Genomic DNA, 25,796 nt, shown 5'->3' with positions numbered 1-25,796 from the left:
TCGTCTCCAAGAGTTCTTCTTTCCTAAGATGTGGATTGGGGGTGAGTTCTGACATTGGGTGTGTTGCAGGGAATTGCATCTTGCAAGCTTGTAACAGGACTGAATCCTGAAGCTGTTTCTAAGCCTGCTCTGCAAGGAGCCAAAAAGAGTAGGATACTACTCAAAGCAATGGAATATGGGCAGGATAGGACAAGAGAAGGTGGACTAACTCACCTTGGAACAGGGTGGCATAGTGACGTTCAGGTGGCACAGCACATGCTGAAGCTCCTCATACTTCATGGGCTTGCGGAGGAAAGACAAAGAGCCACTGGATTCCCGGCTACTGTCCCTCACCTACATTTCAGAAGACCAGAGGGAACCAATTAAAGTTGTTCAAGAAGCAGATCAAAATATCACCCGTCTTCCACAACCCTCCTTTACTTACTATCAGCCCCCATCTTTCTAATTTTACTTTCCTTTCTGGTATTATCAGAAAGATACTCAGAAACAAAGACAACTTATTTTCTTTCTTCTGTGAGCCTAGGAGATAAATTCCTGGCAATTAATTGCAGCTCCAAGGCTGGTTTGTAGTCCTTCAAAGAATCATAGGAACTAGAGTTCGGAGGAGCCACTGCAACAGACTTCCCTGAGCCACGGAATGGGAAGCAATTTTTCAAACAATATCAGGAGAAGAACAAATGGACATTACTTCTGCATTTTCTAAACCCGGGGTCTCCAAACTCAGCAACTTTAAGACTTGTGGACTTCAACTCCCAGAATCCCCCAGCCCATTCTCAGCAGTTATGAATCTCCCATTTATTATTTATTTATTTATTTATTTATTTATTTATTTATTTATTTATTTATTTATTTATTTATTTATTTATTTATTTATTTATTTATTTGGTTTATATACCACCCTACTCCTGAAGGACTCAGGGCGGTTTACAAGGCAAAATTTAAAAACAATACAATATAAAATTAAAATTAAATTAAATTAAGTCTAGCCCCAAAAAATTAAAATCACAATTTAAAAACAATTTTGAGTCACAAGACAGTTAGCAAGAGGAGCAAGGCGGCATCCATGGAACAGCTTGCCTTGCAGAGTGATGGGTGCTCCATCTCTTGGAGGTTTCCAAGAAAATATTGGACAACCATTGACCGTGATTGTATAAGGACTCCTGCCTTGGGCAAGGGGGTGGGACCAGAAGTCTTGCAAGATCTCATCCAGCCCTAGGATTCTATGATTCGAAGGTGGCCCTGCCTCAACATACTTCCGGATAAATGAGAACTAAAGCATCCAAGATTAGTATCCAAGATTCTGCGACTGTTTTCCTTGCAATAAACCTGACTAATGAGATTCTTTGAAAATCTGGCTTAATGCTGTGGCTAAGAGCTCAACATTGTTAAGTCCAACCTCTGCTCTCTGCAGGAATCCAGATTAAAGTTCCCACACAATGGGTTCCCAGCCTCTGCCTGAACACATCAGTGAAGAAAGGTCCCTCACTAATTATTTCAAGAATTGGTTCCATGCTGGAGTGGTTTTGTCAATGTTAAGGCCATTATTCATGCCCCCTTAGGCTTGAACAACTGGAAAAAGTCTCTCTCCGTCTTCTGGGTGATATTCCATCAGGTACTACCTATCTTCTCTTCGGCTGTCTTTCCTCCAGACTAACCCTCCTTCAGCCTTCCCTTGTAGGACGCAAATTTCAGTCTCATCATAATTGCACTTCTTTGATCCTTTCATCCTTTGGCAACCATGTTCCTGGCCCTGACTTTAGCTTCAAAGAGCTGCTGAGCTTCGAGGGTAAAGTAACAGTGCGATCGCTTCCCTTGCCTGGCCAAGGTCAAGAAAACTCTTCAACTGCAGTGAGAGTTAATTGTTCCTTGTTCTCACCCTCGCTCTTCCTGACAGTCAGAACAATAATCCACTGGAATGGAAATTGCCTCCAGAAGTTGTGGCTGCTCCATCACTGGAGGTTTTTAAGAAGAGATTAGAAAGCCATTTGTCTGGAATGGTCTAGGGCAGACATGTCAAACTTGCGACGTCACGTGACATCGCACAACTTTTTCACCATTGCCGGCAATGGGGTGGGCGTGGTTTCTCGATGTTTGACGCCCCCTGGTCTAGGGTCTCTGGTTTGAGCAGGGGGTTGGGCTAGAAGATCTCCAAGGTCCCTCCAGCTCTGTTATTCTGTTCTGTAATTCTGAAGTGACTCAAGCTTAGGTTTTCTTTCTGAAATGTCTACTTACAATAAGTAGCTGCTTGGTGGAGGCCCAACCAAGCCAAGATAACGGTCCCTTCCATGAAGCTGAGCTTTGCAAGACCGCAAAGAGACATTACAGACTCTGTTGGCATCCTTACCTGGGAAGAGAGCCAGCCAGAACAACTAGAGACAACCCCAGATTTCCAAAACTTTTGCTGATTACCTTAACTGGGATGATGAGTCGATTCTCATGAAATGACTGGAACAAGAAGCTCCGTTGCTGGGCGGCCTTCTTGATTGGCAGCAGGTTCCCAGAAAGCTCCATGTGGAGTGGCATGCCTTCAGCCACCTGTGAAAGACCACTGTAAGGTTCTCCAGGCAATTGTTTCTTACCATTTTAAAAGGTTGTGTTCCACCTCACCCGTTCCCCTCACCCGTTCCCCATAGATCCTTGGTAGCTTCTGGAGATAGGTAAGAGTCAATGGAATTCATGGGGTCTGAACTGAGGTCTCTTATGACAGCATAGGGCAGGGGTCTTCAAACTTGGCCCTTTTATGACTTGTGGACTTCAACTCCCAGAATTCCTCAGCCAGGCGTGCCTGGCTGAGGAATTCTGGGAGTTGAAGTCCACAAGTCATAAAAGGGCCAAGTTTGAAGACCCCTGGCATAGGGACTCCAAATTGATGACATGTTGGCGCTGCCTTCTGGCTCAGCCTGGTCATCTCCTACACCTAGGAGTTACCTCAATGTCCCGGCTGCGTGCCACTTCTGTGAAGTTTTCGTGCTGTTCCAGCGTTTTGTCCACCTTGTCATCGGTCATGCAGTAGCAGCGCAGACGTCCTTCCCGCCCATCATTCATTTTGGCAAATACCACAAACTTAGCCATGTAGGGCACAGCTGCCAACTCCTTGTACAACAGAGTAGCAAAATGGACAGCTTCGGCTGTGCGCGGGCAGTCTGCCAGCCAGAACCTAGGTAGTGGAAAAGGTGATACAATTCTAGGAGCCCCGGTGGGCACGGTGGTTAAATGCAACAATGCAGGCAAACTCTGCCCAGGCGTCCAATCCTGATGAGGTTCAAGGTGGATGGAGCTCAAGGTTGAGTCAGCCTTCCCTCCTTCCGAGGTTGGTAAAATGAGGACTCAGATTCTTGGGAGCAACAGGCAAATAATGCTTACATTGTAAACCGCCCCGAGAGTGCTATGAAGCTCTGTGGGGTGGCATATAAGTCTAAAATGCTATAGCTATGAGAGGCCACCAGAAAAAGTCGAACAACTGCTGTTCAGTTGCCAAGAAAACAACAGGGGCATTTCTATGGAATCAACAGAAGTCAAGCTTGACTCAATGGCGACACTGCTATTGAGCTGGAAGGGGCACTGAAGATCTTCTAGTCCAGTGTTGGCGAACCTTTTAGAGACTAAGTGCCCAAACTGCAACCCAAAATCCACTTATGTATCGTCAGGTGCCAGGCGGACATGGCCCATTGGGTGGATGTGGCCCACTGGGTGGGCGTGGCTGTGGTGGTAACAGCAGACTGGGTGGGACTAAAAAGTTCAATCAATTCCAACTTTGCGAGATCTTTTTTTTTTCCTGCAAGAAGTTGAAATTGATTGATTGAACCTTTTTTTTGCACACGGCGTCGGAGGCCTAAAGCGAAAAGGTTTTATAAAACCTAGCTGAAGACCTAGGACTGGGGCAATGGTGCGCGTGCCCACAGAGAGGGCTCTGTGTGCCACCTGTGGCACACATGCCATAGGTTCGCCACCACGGCTCTAGTCCAACCCCCTGCTCACGCAGGAGACCCTAGCCCACTATGTTCCATAAAGGGGTGGTGCAACATTCACCACCCTGTGTTTCTTTAGGATTTCCTTCCCCAACCCAATGCCCTCCAAACATGTTGGATTACACCAAACTGGAATGATCAGAGATCCAGCATGTGTTCTCGAGGTGCTACCCAACACATTCTCCCAAAGCTCCCCTCCAATTCACCTGGCCGACACGTTGGTGGTGAAATTTGCACACTCGTCAGCATAAGTTAATTTTGTGGTCCCAGTGATGTCCTCCCATTGTGCTGGCGCGGTTCCTCCTGAGAAGACAAAGTGGAAAGAACTGATCGTCTTCAATCCCCAGTTTGATTCTAGAAATTTGATACAGAAGCTCAGCTCTGCATGATGCCAATTGGCCGGACCTTCGCAACGTGTTTTATATATATGTCCCTATGGTCATGTAGCTAAGATTTGGGTGCTTTGCAACCAACGGGTGTTTATTCCCGTCACAGTGTCCCATGGTCATGTGATTGCTGTGTGCATCCTTCTGGTAATAGAATCAATGGAAAAACTGGCACTAAAATTGCAAGTTGTTGTCACATGAGGTCTCACTGAACAACCACGGACAATGCACTTAACCACCACAGTGGAAGTAAAGTTGTAAGTCCATCGTAGTCGTGCGACGTCTTGCTTAACAACTGCATCGTTTAATGACAGAGTTGGCAGCCCCAACTGGGGTTGTTAACTGAGCCTGGGGGCAGAAATGTAATTTGAGAAGATGTCAACTCTCTTCCCAAGACCTTCTCCAGTTCTCACAAAGATAAAAGCGGAGAAGGGGAGGGAGATGCTTTCAGACTTGCAAGATCCTGTTACCATAAGCCTACGATAAACCTAGGATTGGCTGCATGACTTTGGTTTCCTAGTTTGGTCTGTCTTGAAGAGTTGGCATCATGGGACATTATTCTGAAGATGTTTACAAGAGAGGGCAGTGCTTGTGTCCTCCATATAATGGAGAATCAAGGGTTGGAAGTAAAAGAGGGCCGAGGAGACCAAGGGTCAAGAGGATGTCCAGGCAAGTTTTTCCCATAGCACAGCTTCCAAATCCTGAGCTTCCCCCACCCCAAACTGGCAATATGGGAAGGGATGCTCTTTCTTAGATAATCCCAAAAGTCCCTGCTCACCTATAACGCTGCAGAGGAGGCGCAGGCTAGTGGTATCACCTTCCCCACTGTCTCGGGGACTCTCTCTCCAGGAAGGGGGCAAAGGGATGCGCAACCCAATAGGCCGGTGAAATTTCCTACGGCGCGGTTCCACCGTCACAATTGGGCTGAAGGTTGCCTGGTTCCCCAGGAGTTTCGTCACCAGCTCATCGGGCACTGGCTGAGCCTGCAAGAGAAAGACCAAAACCCAAGAAGGTCTCAAAATGGGGCCTCTTTCTGAATCAAAGCAATGAAGAAACGGTGGGCTGATGTTCCAAAGAGGCCCCAGACAGGCAGGATTAAAAAGAAATTGAACAGCGGGCAGAAATGCATCCGGGAGTTGCAAGTAATTGCTTGAATGTCTACTAAACTGTAGGAAGAACTATTTGTCTGCTATGTGTCTCAGCTCACCAGTGTAGCCTACAAAAACGCCTGCACAAAGATATACAGGTAGTCCTTTACTTAACGGCACAATTGAGCCCAAAGTCTATGTTGCCGTACGAGATAATTGCTGAGTTTTGTCCCATTTTACGACCTTTCCTGCCACAGTTGTTAAGTGAATCACTGCAGTTGTTAAGGTAGTAACACGGTGGTTAAGTGAATTTGGCTTCCCCCTTGACTTTGCTTCTCAGAAGGGTTGCAAAAGCTGATCACATGACCGAGGGACACTGCAACCGTCATAAATGTGAACTAGTTGCTAAACGTCTGGATTTTGATCGTGCGACCAAGGAAATGCTGCAACCAATGTTGGTGTGAAAAATAGTCATGTCACTTTTACAGCGCTGTGTTACTTTGAACACTCATTAAATGAACTGTTGTAAGTTGAGGACTACCTGTACATGGATATGAAGAATTCTGAACTGTGGGAGAATGGCCAGCTAGGCTGGAGGGAGGGATGAAGCATAAGCAGCATAAGCATGACTTCCCCCAGGCTGTTCCAGGGAAAGGCAAGCACACGGATGCGATTCTTGTAACATAGGTGAACAACAATAAAGTTTCAGCCTGAGGCTATTCACGAGTAGTTCAGTTGTTTGAGCCTGATGTTGAGTTTTCATCAAGATGTCACATCTTCGCTATAAATAATAAATCTGGATAAATTTAAATATTTTCAAACTTGGATAAACCCAAATTTAAAAAAAGACATTCAAGTATAAATTCAAATCAATAATACTTTCGAATAAATAAAAATAATAATAAATGACATACAAGAGACACATACAAAAGGCTCAGGGCTTGCACCACGTCAGCAAATGCTGCTTTCATCACTTCCACACAGGCACAAACACAAGACACCAACAGCACATTTAAATAAGACTAGTATGAACCTAATGGTCTTGTTCCTAAAATAGGCAAAGCTTGGTTAGCTTCATCAGAATTTTGGACGGGGAGGTGGGAGGGCAATGTGTGGTTAAGAAATATGTTAGATGATTGATAGGTAGGTAGATAGATAGATAGATAGATAGATAGATAGATAGATAGATAGATAGATAGATAGAGATAGATAGATAGATAGATAGATAGATAGATAGATAGATAGATAGATAGATAGATAGATAGATAGATAGATAGATAGATGGATGGATGATGGATAGACATAGACAGGCAGAGATAGACAGACAGACAGACAACAGATAGATAAATGTAACAAGCCCATCCTATTTGAACTATTGTTCAAACCCAGAAAATGACTCAATCCAGTAACCGCATTAGGGATTTGTGAAAGCAGCCACACTGACTGACTTGCCATCCTTCAATACCTGCAGAGCCAACTTGACTTTCTTGGTGACTGCCGTTTCAGGAAAGGTGGCTTGGACCAAGGGTACCAAGGAGCTCTGGAGACAGCCCCCTTCTGGGCCAATCAACTCACAGTTCTGGCACACCCGGGACATGACCACAAAGTACAGGGGGAAGTCGGTCGTGATAATACGGCAAATCCTCTTCTTCTCCAACTCTTCCAGACTTTCCAGTTCTGTAAAAGATTAACTGAAGAGTTTTAGAATCCACAGGTCACGAGAGAACCAATGGCTAGTGTGCCGCAAGAAATCGGTCAGGATCGCAATAAAAATACTAACAACAACTATCCTAGTAATGTAATTAATTAAAGGGTCGAAACATCAGATTTTATGGCAGTGTTTCTCAACCTTGGCAACTTTAAGAGGAGTGGACTTCAACTCCCAGAATTCCCCAGCCAGCTGCTCTATGGGGTCAAAGGTTGGCCAACAGAAAGCCACATCCTACGTTCAAGACTTCTTCTAACTTCAGGTTCTTGAAAGGCGAAAGCATTTTCTTTACAGAAGAATGACCAGGACACTGAAGCTACACTGGGCTAAACCTCCAAACCCAAAATGTACTAACACACCCTGCAACAAGGGATGCACGTTTCAGTGAAAACGGCCCCAGACATCATTAAAATGGCAAGAAGCAGAGAAGCTTCAGCAAAACGCTGGATTCTCTTAGAATCAAAACATTTGAAAATGCAACCAAAATCACCAATAAGAGGGGAGACACGGCCCTTTCAAAGCAAACAGTCTCACTCTATAAAAATGCAAAGAAGTCTCTTAAAAATTAAATAAAAGCTGCTAGAAAGGTACCATGCTAAATTGCTCCCAGTTTCATGTTTAACAGCTTGCAATTTTTTTATCTTTTCCAACCTCCAACTTCTCAGCAAGTTTGGGATAGTCACAGACAATTCTTCACATGTTTGAAACTCCACTGGGGAAAGGCTGTGCGATTCACGGAGGAGGAGGAGGAGGAGGAGAAGGAGGAGGAGGAGGAGGAGGAGGAGGAGGAGGAGGAGGACGTCCAGAGATGGCCAAGCAGTTGTGACAGTCCCATCATAGCTTCCCAATCTTGGAATCTCATTGGAGCCCCTATGCAAGTTGATGACTTCCAGGTAGATGTCCTTACCTTCATCCATCCCATTGAGGACTTGGTCCAAATAACTCTCTGCGTAGTGGCTGCGGTGCTCTTTCCATACAGACCCATTCTCACTGCGTAGGACCACCAATTCTCGGTCACCACGGCCGTGCGAGGCAAAATGAGGGATTTCCACAATCACGGGGCTACAGGAGAATTGCATTGTAAGAAGTCAATGTGGATGGCCATTGTCTTCACCAACAGTTGAAGACTCTCCCAGTACCAAGGCTGTCCAGCGTCTGAGGCATTAGGACACCTACGTGTGTCGGATCATTTACAAGAAACGCTTTCCCACCGAAACCTCCACTCTATCCATTTCCAATACTAGTGGCTCATGTCCTAAAGATGTTTAGTTTTGTTTGAGGCAGAATTGAAATCTACAGCCAGATTTCCTGGCAGCCAGACTGACAGCAGAGCCAGTCATAGAAGTAGCTTGTTCTGGCTCAAAATTTTGGAAACTATCATTCAGAAATATTTGAAGTGCAACAATTTGAAGAAGCCTGCATCTTTACTATAAAACCATTCCTGTTTTCTATTATTTTTTATTCATTCAATCATGTGTGGTTTTTCAGAAGTGGTTTGCCATGCATTCCTTCCTAGGACTGTGAAAAAGTGACTGGCCCAAAGTTACCAGCTGGCCACGTACCCAAGGTGGGACTAGAACTGAGAGTCTCCTGGTTTCTAACCGCCACATCAAACTGGTTCCCATTTGTACTGGGAAATAGGCTAGATAACCAAACGACACACGTACTCAAGAAACCCTACACTGAGACAATTCACAGAACACCTACACCAAACTGTGGAATTACATTTAAAGAACCAAGCCACTTCTGGTGTCCATCACAAAGCAAGGTTAAACAAACGGAGGCTTAATGCAAAATGTGAAGTTCACCCAGGCTTGAGATGTTTCTAGCCCAGAGAACTGCCAGTTCTCGTTCAATCTCTTTTTAATACAACCATTGGAATAAAAGGATTGTAACATCTATGTGTTCTCAGAAACCTACATCTGGGAGGGAGGGAGAGCTGTCCTTCAGCACTGGCATCCAAGAAACACTTCAGTGCACGAGTGTCACATGTGACAGCCACAAAGCTGGCCAGCAACTGGGACATATCTGCAGGCAGAGGAAGTTTTCACCTGAGGAATTGTGCTCCAGCAGGGCCCAGAGCAATAATCCTGCTGGCCAGCCCTTCTTCCTCTGCCAGAGGAGGTGGAGCTGTTAGCTTCTGGGGCTTGACCAGGCGGCAGGTGATGCGAGTTGGTGCTGCACACGTCCTGGGTGGAATGATGACCCGAAGGCCATTGTGCCTGCTGCCCCGCATGGAGCCTCCACGGGCATCTACCATGAAACTTACAAGGAACCTGGGAGGGGAGAAGACGACAGATATAGGCATGCAGTACCACCATCAAAAGACTGAGGCAATGATCTTGTCGTGATTACATGACACCCTTCCTACAACTTCATAAGGGGTTGAGGTGGGAGAGGTGACTCACCCTGTGTGGACAGGGCTGGCTACCGGACTGATGTTGTCAGAGGTCTCTGTGGCAGGACTGCTTGGGATGAGGGACTCTTCGTCAAACTCTTTGGAAGGCTAGATGGAACAGAAATGGGTCTCCTATTAAACCTAGGTTTCGACCTTGCCAATCCATGCCAGGCTCTCCGTGACCTTGACCTCCTTCCCCCAGATGCCATTTTCCACTACAAACCCTCTTCATCCTAACTCTTCTCCATGCAAGGTCTTCCTATTGCCATCCTGGAACCCAGAGGTTCTGGCACCTCAGCCAAAAATGGGGGCACCTGTCCCATGGAGCATTTCCTCATCATTCTTAAACTGAGTTTCACCACATTAGGCTGCTGGGGTGGGAAACGATTTTGGATCAGGGTCTGCTAAGCACACAACGCCAGCTTGGTCTAACATAGGCGTGTCCAACTTTGGCAACTTGAAGACTTGTGGACTTCAATTGCCCAAATTCTCCCACCAGGAATTCTGGGAATTGAAGTTTTCCGTTCTTCAAGTTGCCAAGGTTGGACAACCCCTGGACTAGTAAGTAATGATCAAGAAGTAAGTAATGATCACACTTTCAACTCCTGCCCACAAACGTAGCCTTGTTGGGCCGGCACTCACCTGCTCGGGTTCCTCCGGCCGGATCAGGACTGTCTCGGGTGTAACGCAAGGGATTCGAGGGATAGCTGGTGATTCCTCCCTTCTGGGTTGCAAAACAAATTTTAAAACAGGAAGAAGAGTGTTGGGAAAACAGGGTGCAATCTGGCCTTCCTTGAAATCCTATCTCCAAGGCCTTAGCAACGTGCCTGAGGCAGGCCGTGAGGCCTCCGTTATGACCTTGCACTGCTCAACTAACACGGATCCATCTATACATGTGCACAGAGATACATGCAGGGGGTGCAAAGGATGCACCTCACAAACAGGCATTGCATCTTCACAATGCACACTCTTTCCCTCACATTACAACATTGTACTGCAAAGTTACGTGATGCATGACTTTGTACAGCACTGCAAGTACGAGAGGACACGACCCAAAGGTGCTTTTTCCAAAAGGCAGTTGAACTTTTTTTTTGTTGCTTTAATACATTTTGCTTCTTATCCAAAAAGCTTCTTCAGTTCTAATCGAGTTAACTAAGTTAGAACTGAAGAAGCTTCTTGGATGAGAAATGAAACATTTTCAAAGAAAATAATGACAAGAAATTGTCCAGCTGCCTTTTGGAAAAAGCACCTTTGGCACAACCATATCCTGGATGATTCAGAATCTCCCCAGAGAGTACACAGAATATGAATTATGCATTACGAAGTCCCAATTTGGTGTTCTGGCATCACTATGGTTACAAATGGGTGTCTATTTGTCCATAAGAAACAGATGATGGTGCTTTTGATATATGATCTATGAATATCCCAGGCAGATGCTAGATCATCTCATTCAGAGGAACCTGGTCTAAACCATGCTTATGATGATGAAAAGCTGCCAATTTGATGCATAGCAGCCTTTGCATATCTTACGCGTGGTCCAATTTGGGGACAAATTCCACTATTTCTCTCTCATCTTCCTGATACTGAAGTTCCCGCTTCTGCATCTTGGTACCCGGCAGTTCATCGCCTAAAAAAAGAGAGAGGGATGAAAACACGGTGCAATCAGAGCTCAAACAAGACAAAAGCAGGGCTGTTGTTGTCCTTGACATACAATAGAGGAAATTCCTGTACCCTAGAACGGGTAGGCAACCTTGGCTCTTTTATGACTCATGGCCTTCAACTCCTAGAATTCCTGAGCCAGCCACGCTGAGGGAAAAGGGAGAGGTTTCCAAGCTGAGCCATGCTGGCTCAGGAATTCTGGGAGTTGAATTCCATGAGTCATAAAAGAGCCAAGGTTGCCTAGCCCTGGTCTAGAACCTATGCCATGAAGAGGGACAAGGACATCCATTTTCCATGGACCATTCCTGCAGCTATAATTAATCTGGAGCCCTGTTGATCTGCCAGCTCATCCAACCAAACATGTTGCAGGTGCGATTGGACCACAACTCCCAGAATTCCACTGGACCTTCCAATGCAGGTTGAACAAGGCTGGCAAATGCTAGTTTATGGGTCGAATCCTATAGAAGCCCACCAATGTAATGAAAGTATCCTCCTCCCATGACTAACATTTAATCCAGATGTGTCTTCCTGAATAATATCTGTACAATCTTGAGGTCTCATCTGACTTCATCCTGCAATCAACCACGGCATTGGTATACGGCAGAACAAACTACTGTGCTATGAATATATCAAAGAGGGGCTTTTGAAGGGCAGATTGGTATTTTTTTTATGGAGCTTTGAAAAAAGGATTCGAAACATCTATCTTTGTCCCATTTTCATCATTGGTTCAAAATGCTTTAGAATGCAACTGCAAAATCTGCTTCAATAATGTGGCGGATATTCACAGAGTAGCAATTCCTATTTCAAACCACCATTAATTCTCTGAAAAACAGCAGTTGGCCCTATGTGTGAGGATCACCAGTGGCTAAATGTTGCTAAGCTGGAGGAAGAGTTTTCTTTGTTTTTCAGACGACAGGAGGTTAGAAAAAAACCTACTCCCTGCTAGAAGAAAACAAGGGATGGGGAAAGAGGTTAGATTGTTGGAAAACCATGAGGAAAGGAGTGGCTCAAATCACTGGAAAATGATAGGGGAAAGCTGGCTTAGATCCTAGGAGGAGATATGAGTGGGAAAGGAAGGTGGTGGTACATGAGGAAACAACAGCCATTAAGGCAGGGGTGGGGAACCATGGCCCTTTTATGACTGGTGGACTTCAACTCCCAGAATTCCTGAGCCAGGCATGCTGAGGGGAAAGGGAGAGGTTTCCAAGCTGAGCCAAGCTGGCTCAGGAATTCTGGGAGTTGAAGTCCACCAGTCATGAAGGGGCCATAGTTCCCCCATGCTGGCTCAGGAATTCTGGGAGTTGAAGTTCACAAGTCATAAAGGGGCCATTGTTCCTCACCCCTGTGTTAAGGAATGAGGGAGAAGTCAAATCAATGCTTGCTTATTTTCACCTTTCTCTTGGTGGTATTTTGAGGTCACTGAAAAAACCTCTTGATGAGGTTTGGGGGTATGTGTTTTTTTGACATTCTGTTCCATCTCTTGAAAAACCTCCCTGGCTGCCTATACCGGCCAATCTAAAGCAACTCCCCGCAAGCATTCCCTCGTGTTATTTTGTCCCAGAATTAAACACAGGAAGAGGAGGCCATTTTGAGGCTGCAAGCAGCCGAAGAGAAGGCAACACAATGAAGAGGAATGGGACAATTCTCCATAGCCAATTCGTCACAGCCAACTCGCCCTGGGACAATTCAACAATTCCACTTAGCTATTTAAAATGATTTCAAAAATTATTTTAATTTTTGTCATTCGTATTTTATTTTGTCCCTCCTTTGGCATCCTTTCTTTAATGATTCTACTGAATTATTTCTTCCATCTTAGTGCAACTCTCATCCCTCAACGAGTTGGCCACGGCGAGTTGGCTGTGGTGAGTTGTCGCAGACCCCAATGAAAGGCATTTTTTTGACAGCTTGGCTGCCTCATCACTAAGCACAAAGAAGAGCACCAGACTGAACTTGTCAAAATTGCCTCCAAATTCTCCTCACCCTTGAAATCAACATGAGGTCAAACACTCAGCTGTCAAAGCGAATAGGAACCGCCTGGGGGGGGGGGGAAGATGGAAGAGAATTCTGCACAGTACTGGGTGAAAAGCAAGTCAAGAAAAGCCAAGCCAAGTGAGGTAGTCAAAGAAGTTGGGTTATTTTAGGCCAGCATTCGAAGATGTGTGGAATTCGACTCATACTGGATGGGGAATTCTGGGAGTTGAAGTCCACATGTCTTAGAATTGTGAAAATTGGGGAGCGAAGAGTCAAATAAACTTGCTAGCCATGCCTCCAGCTCCTTTCAGTACCAGGTTGCAGTCTAGCATTAAGCAGAGAACCTGCTGCGATGAAATGGTGGTTTGCTCACACAGTCTCCCTGCACCCCCACCCCTTCAGTCACAGATACAATGGACAGACAGTGGTGGGTGAGCTGCCCCCCGGGAAGCCACAGCTGGCGTGGAATGGAGGCATGTGAGGCCCGAGCGTGTCCCGTGTGGGGTGGAATGGTGTCAATGGGGGCGGGCGGGTGAGCCAAACCCACAATAATACACAATCCATACCCAGGAGAGTTACGTGTGTCGTGCCTGCAAAGCAAGAGAAAACAAAGCTGGTTTGTTGGTTGGTTGACGGTAGTGGAATCCGTTGCCCTAGTTTTGGTCAAGGTGAGAGGTTTCCAAAACTCGGCTACTTTAAGACTTGTGGACTTCAACTCCCAGAATTCCCCAGCCAGCAGGGCTGGCTGGGGAATTCTAGGAGTTGAAGTCCACAAGTCTTACAAGTGGCCATGTTTGGAGACCCCTGGTCCAGGCACTGCTGTAAAATTTGGGTCAAAACTGGGGAAGGGGAGGTCGCCCTTTTCTGGTCCTTTTTCCAGAGGGCTAAGGGTGTTAATAGTAGCCAAGCTGGGCTATTTGCAGGATCAAAGCCTCGCATCAAACTGAAGAAAGCAGCCTTAACAGTTTGGAATTCTGTAGACAGGGACTGTGTTGAAAGTCAAAGACAGATATTATGGCGGATGTAAATTGCAATAAAAAAGAAAAAAGAGGAAAAACAGAGTTGCAATCCTGCTTTCGGTTATGCCTCTACAGCAGAGACAGAAGCCGTTAAGGAAGCAAAGATCTCGAGTTTCTGAATGGCGAAAACCTGGCGTAGCTTCCCATCCCACTTCAGGGTTTCAGCAGATACAGGTTTTCTCGACTTACAGCCACAACTGGGCCCAGAATTTCTGTCGCTGAGTGAGACGTTTGTTAAAGTGAATTTTGCCCCGCTTTACGACCTTTCTTGCCTCAGCTGTCAAGTGAATCACTGCAGTTGTTAAAAGTTAATAACATGGTTGCGAAGGGAAGCCAGCTTCCCCATTGCTTGTCAGAAGGCTGCAAAAGGGGTTCCCATGGCCCTGGGGCACTGTGACCGTCATAAACACGACTCATTTTGCCAAGTGCCCGAATGCTGATCCCCTGACCCTGGGGATGCTGCAATGGTCATAAGTGCGAAAAACGGTCACTTTTTTATGTGCTGTTGTAACTTCGAACGGCCACTAAGCAAACTGTTGTAAGGCGAGTTCCCTGTATTGCTGATGCCAATTGAAATGCACGTTTTCCTCTCTGGAGGCTAGGGATTTTTATATTGTTTTTCTTGAATTGCAAGCTGAGAAAGAGAACGGATCTGGGCCCTCATCCATGCCCTGGCAGGATGGGGATTACAGCTTGCCTTCAGACGTTGTGGGTGCTCCATCACTTGAGGTTTTTAAGAAGAGACTGGAGAGCCACTTGTCTGGAATGGTCTAGGGCAGGGGTAGGCAACCTTGGCTCTTTTATGACTCGTTGACTTCAACTCCCAGAATTCCTGAGCCAGCCATGCTGAGGGGATAGGGAGAGGTTTCCAAGCTGAGCCATGCTGGCTCAGGAATTCTGGGAGTTGAGGTCCACGAGTCATAAAAGAGCCAAGGTTGCCTACCCCTGGTATAGAGTCTCCTGCTTGAGCAGGGGGCTGGACTAGAAGACCTCCAAGGTCCCTTCCAGCTCTATTCTGATTCTGATTGTGCAGCTTTGGGAATCGTTAAGCTGCAAAACTGGTCTATTTTGTTGGATGGAAGGAAAATGGGAGCCACTAGGTAAAAAAACCCTGGGATTCTCTCCCTCTCCTGTAGTCAAAAGGACTAGGGCAGTCTGAAGAATGAATGTTGCGGAAAGAGGCACGGAATGCATACAGAAAAGTGTTATTTTTTAAAATAAAATAGGAGAAAGAAGATCATTTTGGTTCTATTGTCCTTTTTCCTGTCTAACGAGGAAGCAGAGTAGAATATGCTTGTAAACAGGATGTCATTTTCAACACCACTCTCCTCAAAAAGGGGAAACAGCTTGCAAGGATATTCTTGCTAGTCCAATGCGTGGAGCGTATCAGTGCAAACCCCACAGTCCTCACCTTCATCCTCAGATACATCCAGAATCTCATCCACCGTCTCTGGGAAGCTCATCCGGTGCTTGTCACTTAATGACTGCAAGAAGCAACAGGTCAGATGGGAGGGGAGCCTCAAAGCTGTAAGCCCCCTGTGACATCCCCCCCCCCACCCCACTGGGCTCGGCAGTGGACCTCACCAGGAAGCTGGTCTCATCGGTGACAACTTTCAGCACATCGGTTACAGAAATGTAGCCGAGTCTCTTGGCAATGGCCAATGGGGTGGCGCCATTCTGCAGAGAGAGAGAGAAAGGGGGCTCCTTACTCACAATGGTGCAAATCCTGACTGGGATTGTGTGTCAGTCAAAGAGCATTCAAAATTCTGCACCGAACCTGAATTTGGCAGCCTACTTAAAATTATATCCCTGGGCCCAAATCTCTTTTTGAAATCAATGTAGCGGCCTGTCCAGAGTCATCCCCATACTAGGAAGAGTGAAATGTTTCAATTATTCCACTGTCTCGTGTTCTCATCAAGATGACCAGATTTAAATAGTTGTATTTTGAACACTTTATTCCAGGGGTCTTCAAACGTGGCCCTTTTATGACTTGTGGACACGCTGGCGGAGGAATTCTGGGAGTTGAAGTCCACAAGTCATAAAAGGGCCAGATTTGAAGACCCCTGCTTTAAGCAAAGATCTAGCTCCCTTAAGAAATCCATAATGTAGAAAAAGGTGGATAAAATAAGAAGAGGAAGACCAGTAGGAAGGTGGATGAACTCAGTTGCAATGGTAGAGGTAGTCCCCGGGCTTACAACCATTCATTTAGTGACCATTTGAAGTTACAGCAGCACTAAAAAAAAGGGACATGGCCATTTTTCATGCTTACGACCATTGCAACATCCCCATGGTCACATGATGAAAATTCAGACAAACAGCAACGTCATATTTATGACAGTTGAAGTATCCTCGAGGTCAGGTGATCCCCTTTTGCGACCTTCTGACAAGCAAAGTCAATGGGGAAGCCAGATTCACTTAACAACCGTGTTACTAACTTAATAACTGCAGCGATTCACTTAGCACCTGTGGCGAGAAAGGTTGTAAAATGGGGTGAAACTCATTTCACAATTGTCTTGTTTAGTGACAGAAATTTGGGTCTCAGTTGTGGTTGTAAGCTGAGGACTACCTGTAGTGGGTGCACCATTGGAAGGGCTGAAGGGCTGGGCTGAAGGGAGATCCTCTTGGGGAAAATCCATCTATGCGGTCATTAAGAGTCAGTATCAACCTGATGGCACATAATTCAGTCAATCAATTTGCCTAGTAGAATCTAGACCAAGGGTGGGGAACCTTGGCTCTTTTATGACTCGTGGACTTCAACTCCCAGAATTCCTGAGCCAGCCATGCTGAGGGGAAAGGGAGAGGTTTCCAAGCTGAGCCATGCTGGCTCAGGAATTCTGGGAGTTGAAGTCCACGAATCATAAAAGAGCCAAGGTTCCCCTGATCTAGACTAAATCTGAAATTTAGAACCACAGCTTTCGATCATGTACGGACAGACTGGGTGAATTGATCCAGAAATCACTAAGAAAGCCAATTTGGTCTAATGGTTAAGGTACCAGGCTAGAAAGCAGAAGACTGTGAGTTCAAGTCCTGCTTTAGCCATGAAAAAGGAGAAGGAAATATATGTTGATAGGTTTGAGCCCTGGTGGGGCAGTGGTTAAAGTGCAGAACTGCAGGCTAACTCTGTCCACAGCTTGGAGTTTGATCTTGAATCTTTATTGTCAAAGTACAACTATGTATACATTGAGATTAGCTGAGCCTCCCTTTGTGCTCCCACCCCCCAACACACAGTGACAACAAACCCTCCATCTTACTACACCATGTGAACCAACTACACCACACACCGGCCTCCCAAGTCAATTCTGCATAAAATTCACACAAGTTATTTCTCATTCAAAAGCCTAACAGCCCACGGATAGAAGCTGTTTTTCAGCCTGTGGTGCGGCTGGCTATACTCCTATATCTCCTACCCGATGGTAGGAGAGTAAAGAGATACCGTCCAGGGTGTGAGTCATCCCTGAGAATCTTCCTCACTCTTCCAAGGCAACAAGCCCTGGCGAGGTCATCCAGTGGTGTCAGGGAACAGCCCACAATGTCTTGTGCTGTGCTCACCACCCTCTGTAATACTTTCCTATCTGCGGCTGTCAGACCAGCATACCAGAACACAATCTTGCCAGGGCTCAAGGTGGACTTGGCCTTCCATCCTTCCAAGGTCGGTAAAATGAGGACCAGATTGTTGGGGGAGCAAGATGCAAGTAATGCTTACATTGTAAACTACCCAGAGTTTGCTGTAAAGCAATATGGGGTGATATACAAGTCTAAAATGCTATTCCGCCTTGAGTTATTTGTAAAAATAATAGGCCGATTTAGGATGAAGTGTTGCATTTCACGATCTAAGCTGAATGTATTTCATGTTGTATATGATCACGAATACCACGAGGACTTGTATGTACACTGAGAGCTTATGCACTGGAAACAAATTCCTTGTGTGTCCAGCCACACTTGGCCAATAAAGAATTCTATTCTGTTCTATTAAGGACTAAGCAGCTACATTCACACAACTATTTTCCCTTGGCTAGGCTTTTTTCTACCATTTGCATTACGTGAACACAACCTGCATGGCCTCTGGCGTGTCCGCACTCACCGAACTGACTTGGTTGGGTGAAGCACCGTGCTTGAGCAAAAGGGTGACTATGTCGGTGTGGCCTTGTTGAGCTGCCTGGTGCAGAGGGGTGTAACCCAGCTGAAAGGGAAAAAGAGAGACACCGGTGCAATTAAAAAGACGTGGTGGGCCTCCAACATCAGGGGTGTCAACAGGTGTTGTGACATCCATAAAAGGGGTGGGGCTTTCGTTGCCTGGTTGTGGCTTCCATCTTGACTTTTTTGACCCTATCCACCCACCTCTGTGGACAGTCCTGTTCCATACCTTGGTTTTGGCATTGACATCAGCCTGATGCTGGAGCAGAAATTTCACCAGCTTGATATTCCCGTAATGACAAGCCACGTGCAATGGCGTGTAGCCCATCTGGAAGGCAATGATAAAACAGGATAGGCCTCACAACCACCGTTAGGCCTCACAACCTCTTCTGGGAACTCCATAGCCTGCTCCAGAACCAGAAGACAGTGAGTTATAGTCCCACCTTAGGCCTGAAAGCCAGCTGGGTGACTTTTTCAGGCCAACCCACCTCACAGGATTGTTGTGGTAGGAAAAACGGGAGGAAGGTGAGTTGGATAGGTTTATATCCTTGAGCTATTGTTTATTATTTGTAAAATAATATTGTTTATTATTTGTAAAATAAACAACAAAGGCAGGATAGAAATAAAAAATAAATAAATACTATGGTTTCCCATCTTTGCAAGATTAGAGGTAAATCATCAGGACAAGCAATCCCATCTCGGTTTATAACCCATATAATTTGGCCCCATGCCAGAAATTCTCTGCCTCCTCCCGCTGGGAGGCTGGTCTTGTGGGAATGATGGAAGGGGACTCACCCGAGTCGTCGCGTCCACCTGGACACCATGCCTGAGCAGGTTGTCTGCCACCTGGAGGTGTCCCTCCTGGGCCACCAGATGGAGAGGGGTCAGGCCGCTCTGGAATGACAAACAATCCAAGTTGCACAAAGAGGAACCTGGAAACTGCTCCTGTGTAGATTCTCACCAGGCTTTCTTCGTTGCATGTTGTCCAAGCAGAGGCTGGTGGAGCTTTTCCAGACACAAGCAAAGGGAGTTGGCCTATCAAGCCCCTACGAGCTCCCACAACCAAGAAGCTGGTGGCCCTTTCTAATGAAACGAAACTCAAGGTAGAAAAAAGCAACATTTTGCTTTTAGGCATGAAAAACTAAACACACAGGTATAGAATAGGTGATGCCTAGCTGAACAATAGTAACTTGGATCTTGGAGTCCTAATGGACAGTCACTTAAAGATGAGCCAGTCGTGTGCTGCAGCTGCCAAAAAAGCCAAGCCAATCCTAGGCTGCATGAACAGAGGGATAGAATCAAAACCACATGGAGTTCATACCACTTTATAATGCCTTGGTAAGGACACGCTTGGAATATTGTATACAGTTTGGGTTGCCACAATATAAAGATGTTGAGACTCTGGAAAGTGTGCCCAGAGAACAGCAACAAAGATGTTGAGGGGACTGGAGGCTAAAATGTATAAAGAACGGTTGCTGGAATTGGGTATGTGTAGTTTAGCGAAGACAAGGGTGAGGGGTGACATGATAGCAGTCTTCCAATATTTCAGGGGTTGCCACAAAGAAGAGGGAGACAAGCTATTCTCCAAAGCGCCTGAAGGCAGGACAAGAAGCAATGGGTGGAAACTAATCAAGGAGAGAAGCAACCTAGAACTAAGGAGAAAGAGTCTTTCTTTGCTAGTTAGTTAAAGTGGGATGGGTGACAGTTCCTAACAGTGAGAACAATTAACCAGGGGAACAACGTGCCTCCAGAAGTTATGGGTGCTCCAACACTGGAGGTTTTTAAGAGATTGGACAACCATTTGTCTGAAATGTTTAGGGTCTCCTGCTTGAGCAAGGGGTTGGACTAGATGACCTCCAAGGTCTCTTCCACTTGGTCATGAGAGTCAATATTGGACAGAATGCAACTTTTCTTTGCAGAATACCCTGCAGATTTCAGATAGGCCAAGTTATGTGATGAATGATAAAGAATGCCTTTTATTTTGTTAGGTAGTAAAATAACTTTGCTCCATGTGTTTTTTTTAATACACTTTTAAATATACATTTTTTAAAAAATATACTTTTAAAAAGTATATTTTTGTTTTTCTTGCAGTGTTGGCACCCTATACCTAATCAAGAAGAGACTCAACCTAGAACTAAAGAGAAATTTCCTGACAGTTAGAGCAATTCATCAGTGGAACGGCTTGCCTCCAGAAGTTGTGGGTGCTCCAACATTGGAGGTTTTTAAGAACAGATCGGACACCCGTTTGTCCAGGATGGAATAAGGTCATCTGCCTTGGGCAGACGGTTGGACTAGAAGACCTCCAAGGTCCCTTCCAGCTCTGCTACTCTGGCTCTACTGGTGCCATATCTCTTTCTAATGCAAACAGAAGCTGTTCCTCAAGGAAAGCCAGATCAAGAAACAGACCCCAAAGAGATCCCTCAAATGTTACTTTATTGTTATTGTTGTTGTTAGCTGCGAAGTCGTGTCCGACCCATCGTGACCCCCTGGACAGCGTTCCTTCACGCCTTCCTGTCCTCTACCATCTTCTGGAGTCCATTTAAGCTCACGCCTACTGCTTCAGTGACTCCATCCAGCCACCTCATTCTCTGTCGTCCTCTTCTTCTCTTGCCCTCAACCTTTCCCAGCATTCGGCTCTTCTCCAGTGAGTCCTTCCTTCTCATTAGGTGGCCAAAGGATTTGAGTTTTAGCTTCAGGATCTGGCCTTCTAAAGAGCAGTCAGGGTTGATCTCCTCTAGGACTGACCGGTTTGATCACCTTGCAGTCCAAGGGACTCGCAGGAGTCTTCTCCAGCACCAGAGTTCAAAGGCCTCGATTCTTTGGTGCTCAGCCTTTCTTACGGTCCAGCTTTCACCGCCATACATTGCAACTGGGAAGACCATAGCCTTGACTATACGCACTTTTGTTGACAGGGTGACGTCTCTGCTTTATTGTTATAGGCTGTATTAAACACTCTTAAATGTATGCCCAAAACCACCCCCTTTTCAATGACAAAGCCTCTTTCTGAAAATTTCTCAGCCTCTTTCTCACGCTTTTAACTTTTCTAGGGCTGGGCAGCCCCTTGACCTCCCTAAGCAACTTCTCAAGGCCAGAGGTAAATTCATCTGAACTTAATCTTCTACTTCCTATCGTTCAAGTCTTGATCTGGATCAGGCCGATATGTTTCAGCTATTTCCTTCCACAGCTTTCCAGATGGCGTGCTATCCTGGTCACTCTTGTCACAACAGGTGGTTTGTGGGTCTCTGTTTGGGAAAATCTCCGAGGGTAGCATTTTGAGGACAATCAATTCCCAAGCCAAGTAAAACGTCCAACAAGGGGTGGGGGGGCAGAGGCAGACCCGCACAGATGGTACTTCCTCACTTGATTTCATTTTATTTTTAATGAAGAGAGGCCAAAAAGTCTCCAGGGCAGATCTTTATTTTCAGTAAAAATTGGCAGTGTACAAACTGAAGAGGAATGCTTCTGGTGAGGAGAGAATTTGATCTCCTCCAACAGTGGCCAAAAAAATGTTTATAGAAAACCCACAAATAAAAAAGGATAAAGCAACAGATTCCATCCAGTTGCTAATCCCTGGCAATTGCCTTTAAAGCATGGAAAGACGTTGACCAACCCTACTCATTAATTGGTGTGAGGACTGCCTCGCTCGCTGGATGTCTGGCGCCTCCTTTAATCCACGACTGTTTTCGCTCTCTTAAAAATCTCTTTTTCTCCCCTGGTACTTTTACAAGAGGTACTTGGCAAATTGCAGATGTGCAACACAACTTGATGTGTTTCTGTTGTGTTACTATCAGCTGTACCCCTGGGGTTAAAGAAAAGCATCTGCCATTTGTAGAGGCAAGGAAAATCAAGTCAGCGTGCCTCACCTGAAACTTCTGGAAGGATTATGAGATTAACTAGATTTGGTTCTAGAACAATGTTTCTTCACCTCAGCATCTTTACGATGGGTGGACATCTGCTCCCAGAATCCCCCAGTCAGCATGCTTGAAGCTATGTGTACTTCAATTCCCAGAATCCCCAGCCAGACTACTCCTGACCTTCGCTCTTTCCGCCGTGATCTGAAAACTCACCTATTTGAACAAGCCGGCCTGGTCTGATGGGTTTGGGGTATTTTAATTGTAGTTTTAATTAACTTTTTACTGCAATTGGGCTATTCTATTTAATTCTCATTTTAACTTTTGTATATTGTATTTTTATTGCATTTTATTGCCCTGTACACCGCCCTGAGTCCTTCGGGAGAAGGGCGGTATAGAAATTAAATAAATTAAATTAAATTAAATCAATTCCCAAGCCAAGTAAAACGTCCAACAAGGGGTGGGGGGGCAGAGGCAGACCCGCACAGATGGTACTTCCTCACTTGATTTCATTTTATTTTTAATGAAGAGAGGCCAAAAAGTCTCCAGGGCAGATCTTTATTTTCAGTAAAAATTGGCAGTGTACAAACTGAAGAGGAATGCTTCTGGTGAGGAGAGAATTTGATCTCCTCCAACAGTGGCCAAAAAAATGTTTATAGAAAACCCACAAATAAAAAAGGATAAAGCAACAGATTCCATCCAGTTGCTAATCCCTGGCAATTGCCTTTAAAGCATGGAAAGACGTTGACCAACCCTACTCATTAATTGGTGTGAGGACTGCCTCGCTCGCTGGATGTCTGGCGCCTCCTTTAATCCACGACTGTTTTCGCTCTCTTAAAAATCTCTTTTTCTCCCCTGGTACTTTTACAAGAGGTACTTGGCAAATTGCAGATGTGCAACACAACTTGATGTGTTTCTGTTGTGTTACTATCAGCTGTACCCCTGGGGTTAAAGAAAAGCATCTGCCATTTGTAGAGGCAAGGAAAATCAAGTCAGCGTGCCTCACCTGAAACTTCTGGAAGGATTATGAGATTAACTAGATTTGGTTCTAGAACAATGTTTCTTCACCTCAGCATCTTTACGATGGGTGGACATCTGCTCCCAGAATCCCCCAGTCAGCATGCTTGAAGCTATGTGTACTTCAATTCCCAGAATCCCCAGCCAGACTACTCCTGACCTTCGCTCTTTCCGCCGTGATCTGAAAACTCACCTATTTGAACAAGCCGGCCTGGTCTGATGGGTTTGGGGTATTTTAATTGTAGTTTTAATTAACTTTTTACTGCAATTGGGCTATTCTATTTAATTCTCATTTTAACTTTTGTATATTGTATTTTTATTGCATTTTATTGCCCTGTACACCGCCCTGAGTCCTTCGGGAGAAGGGCGGTATAGAAATTAAATAAATAAATAAATAAATAAATAAATAAATAAATAAATAAATAAAATGTGTGGACTTCACCTCCCAGAATTCCCAAGGAAGCACTCTGTCTGGGGAATTCTAGGAGTAGACACATCTTAAGGCTGCTGTGGGGGAGAAACACTGGAGTAGGGAATGGAAAAGAACTCCTTTAAATGAGCAAAAACAACAGGAAAATGTGAAGTGGACTACTCTAGATTCACACTTATTTAACTGAATCGTTTCTTGGAAATCTAGTAGCAATTCTCCTAGAGACCCCACTCTGAACATTACTATTTAAAGAACATGACAGAGCAGTCATGTTAAGGGAAGCGTTTCCAAACACAATAATGCCACTGATGACCCTTTGCAGAAATAAATCCACCTGGAAAAAAATATTAATACAATCATAGAACCATAGGGCTGGAAGGGATCGTGGAGGTCTTCTAGTCCAACCCCCTAGTCAAGGCAGGAGACCTTAGGAGAACCTTGTGGGGACGTGTCCTGGCCCAACTAAGCTGGAATGAATTTCCTAATATACAAACAAACAAAGCCTGAATGAACCTTCAACGGAGTCCACATTCTAACTCTTGCAGGGGCCATTTAGATGCTCATGAGAAGAAGACGGAGAGATTAGGCTTTGAGTTTTCACATGGACAAGGTTTCAGATGATCCTGGCCCCCTTGAGGTATGTTCAAAACGTTGGGAAATCAGCGCCAATCAGAATAGGCAGCAATGAACTCAGTTATTTCATACTAGGCAACCTTTTCCTTATTCCTCCATCATTGCCAAAAGACAGGAATAAAACAGCTTCTCACCTTCTCCTGATCAGGAGAGATGGGAGACCTCCGTGATCCTCTCAACCCTTCCCCGAGTCCCCACCATCCTTCCGAGGAGGTAACAAAGAGAAAGATCTACTCACCTTGTTTCCAAGGTTGCCATTCGCCTGCTTGGAGAAGAGCAGCACCACCATGTCTGCGTGGCCCTCCTGGGCCGCCAGGTGCAGCGGCGTCATTCCCTGCGTGGATTCCGCATTGGCAGAAGCACCATATTGCAGTAGGCTGCAAGCCACCTCCATTTGGTTCTGCCTGGCCGCGATGTGCAAAGGAGTGTACCCGTTCTGTCACAGAGAGATCAGCAGGAAAGTTGCAGAGAGATCAGAAGGCCGGATGTCTCTGAGCCTTTGGTCCTTGAGGAGCTAGAACCAAGCCCTTGCACGGTTCAAGCTCCAAGGGGCTGGGGGTTCAACTGTACGATGAAGGGTTAAGGGAGCTAGGTAGGTCTACCCTAACAAAGAGAAGACTTGGCAGTCTTAATATCTGAGAGGCTGTCACAGAGAAAAGGGGGCTGACCTGACTAGAAGCAATGGGTGGAAGCTCCTTAAAGGGAGATCCTACCTGGAACTAAGGAGAAACTTCCTGGCAGTGAGAACAAGTAATCAATAGAACAGCTTGCCTCCAGGACTTATGGGTGCTCCATCACTAGAGGTTTTCAAGAACAGATTGGACAACTATTTGTCTGGGATGGTATAAGGTCTTCTACCTTGGGCAGGGCGGGTGGACCAAGACCTCCAAGGTCCCTTCCAGCCCTATGATTCTATGTTCTATGATTCCAAATTCTGGGGAGCCCAGGTGTATCGTTCTTCCATCCTTGCTTTAGGCTTGGAGAGTAGTTCCAGGATGAGCAATAGTCAATGGTGATGGCTCTTGGACTGCATCCCTACCCGTGCTTAGTCTAGCTCAGGAGTAGGCAACCTTGGCTCTTTTATGACTCGTGGACTTCAACTCCCAGAATTCCTGAGCCAGCATGGCTGGCTCAGGAATTCTGGGAGTTGAAGTCCACGAGTCATAAAAGAGCCAAGGTTGCCTACTCCTGGTCTAGCCATTTCCTAGCCTGCTTATCTGGCTGGGCTTTGCTAGTTTCAGCACTGTAGTCCTTAGGGTTGTGATATCCCTAAAAAGGTCACATCTTTTGTTCTAAACCAACTTCTCCACTTCTAACCACTGACAGCTTTGTTGGGGGGGGGGAAACCACATCTAGGAGAATCGGTGCCATTAGGCATTGAAAAATGGGGTGACACTCCAAAGTGCTTGGAGTTGCTGACAGACGGAAATCTTTCTTATTGGAATGTTGCATAAAAATAAAATAACAATCTGACATCACACCTCTGCCCCAGTGACACATGTAAACTTTTTTTTAAAACTCAGGGTGGGCCACC

At 45.6% G+C, this 25,796-nt stretch overlaps 1 protein-coding gene and 1 long non-coding RNA gene across 10 annotated transcripts in view; one reads left to right on the top strand and one right to left on the bottom strand.

The window, feature by feature from the left end:
- Positions 1 to 25,796, bottom strand: part of ANK1 (ankyrin 1) — a 123,739-nt gene that overhangs the window by 31,138 nt on the left and 66,805 nt on the right. For 7 of the 9 annotated variants that reach the window (XM_081333946.1, XM_081333948.1, XM_081333953.1 and 4 more), the window contains exons 17-34: positions 24,501 to 24,698; positions 19,127 to 19,225; positions 18,561 to 18,659; positions 18,279 to 18,377; positions 15,782 to 15,874; positions 15,609 to 15,681; positions 13,745 to 13,768; positions 11,079 to 11,175; positions 10,191 to 10,272; positions 9,559 to 9,656; positions 9,202 to 9,426; positions 8,058 to 8,212; positions 6,908 to 7,119; positions 5,133 to 5,337; positions 4,175 to 4,271; positions 2,929 to 3,157; positions 2,410 to 2,535; positions 214 to 333 (exon numbers count right to left, since the gene is read on the bottom strand). In XM_081333946.1, the coding sequence (XP_081190072.1) occupies positions 214 to 333; positions 2,410 to 2,535; positions 2,929 to 3,157; positions 4,175 to 4,271; positions 5,133 to 5,337; positions 6,908 to 7,119; positions 8,058 to 8,212; positions 9,202 to 9,426; positions 9,559 to 9,656; positions 10,191 to 10,272; positions 11,079 to 11,175; positions 13,745 to 13,768; positions 15,609 to 15,681; positions 15,782 to 15,874; positions 18,279 to 18,377; positions 18,561 to 18,659; positions 19,127 to 19,225; positions 24,501 to 24,698 (2,331 nt within the window). Of the gene's footprint in view, positions 1 to 213; positions 334 to 2,409; positions 2,536 to 2,928; positions 3,158 to 4,174; positions 4,272 to 5,132; positions 5,338 to 6,907; positions 7,134 to 8,057; positions 8,213 to 9,201; positions 9,427 to 9,558; positions 9,657 to 10,190; positions 10,273 to 11,078; positions 11,176 to 13,744; positions 13,769 to 15,608; positions 15,682 to 15,781; positions 15,875 to 18,278; positions 18,378 to 18,560; positions 18,660 to 19,126; positions 19,226 to 24,500; positions 24,699 to 25,796 lie in introns of all 9 variants that reach the window. The other 2 variants (XM_081333950.1, XM_081333947.1) reach the window with 2 other exon arrangements.
- On the top strand, positions 24,707 to 25,730 carry LOC308671618. Its single transcript, XR_014027254.1, has 2 exons — positions 24,707 to 25,327; positions 25,460 to 25,730. It is a non-coding gene; the product is annotated as an uncharacterized lncRNA (long non-coding RNA).

This window comes from Vipera berus (assembly GCF_964194415.1).
Source record: "Vipera berus genome assembly, chromosome: 8".
Classification (NCBI taxonomy): domain Eukaryota; kingdom Metazoa; phylum Chordata; class Lepidosauria; order Squamata; family Viperidae; genus Vipera; species Vipera berus.
Note: the sequence above shows the minus strand (reverse complement) of the source record. Positions and strands in the feature narration are given on the sequence as shown.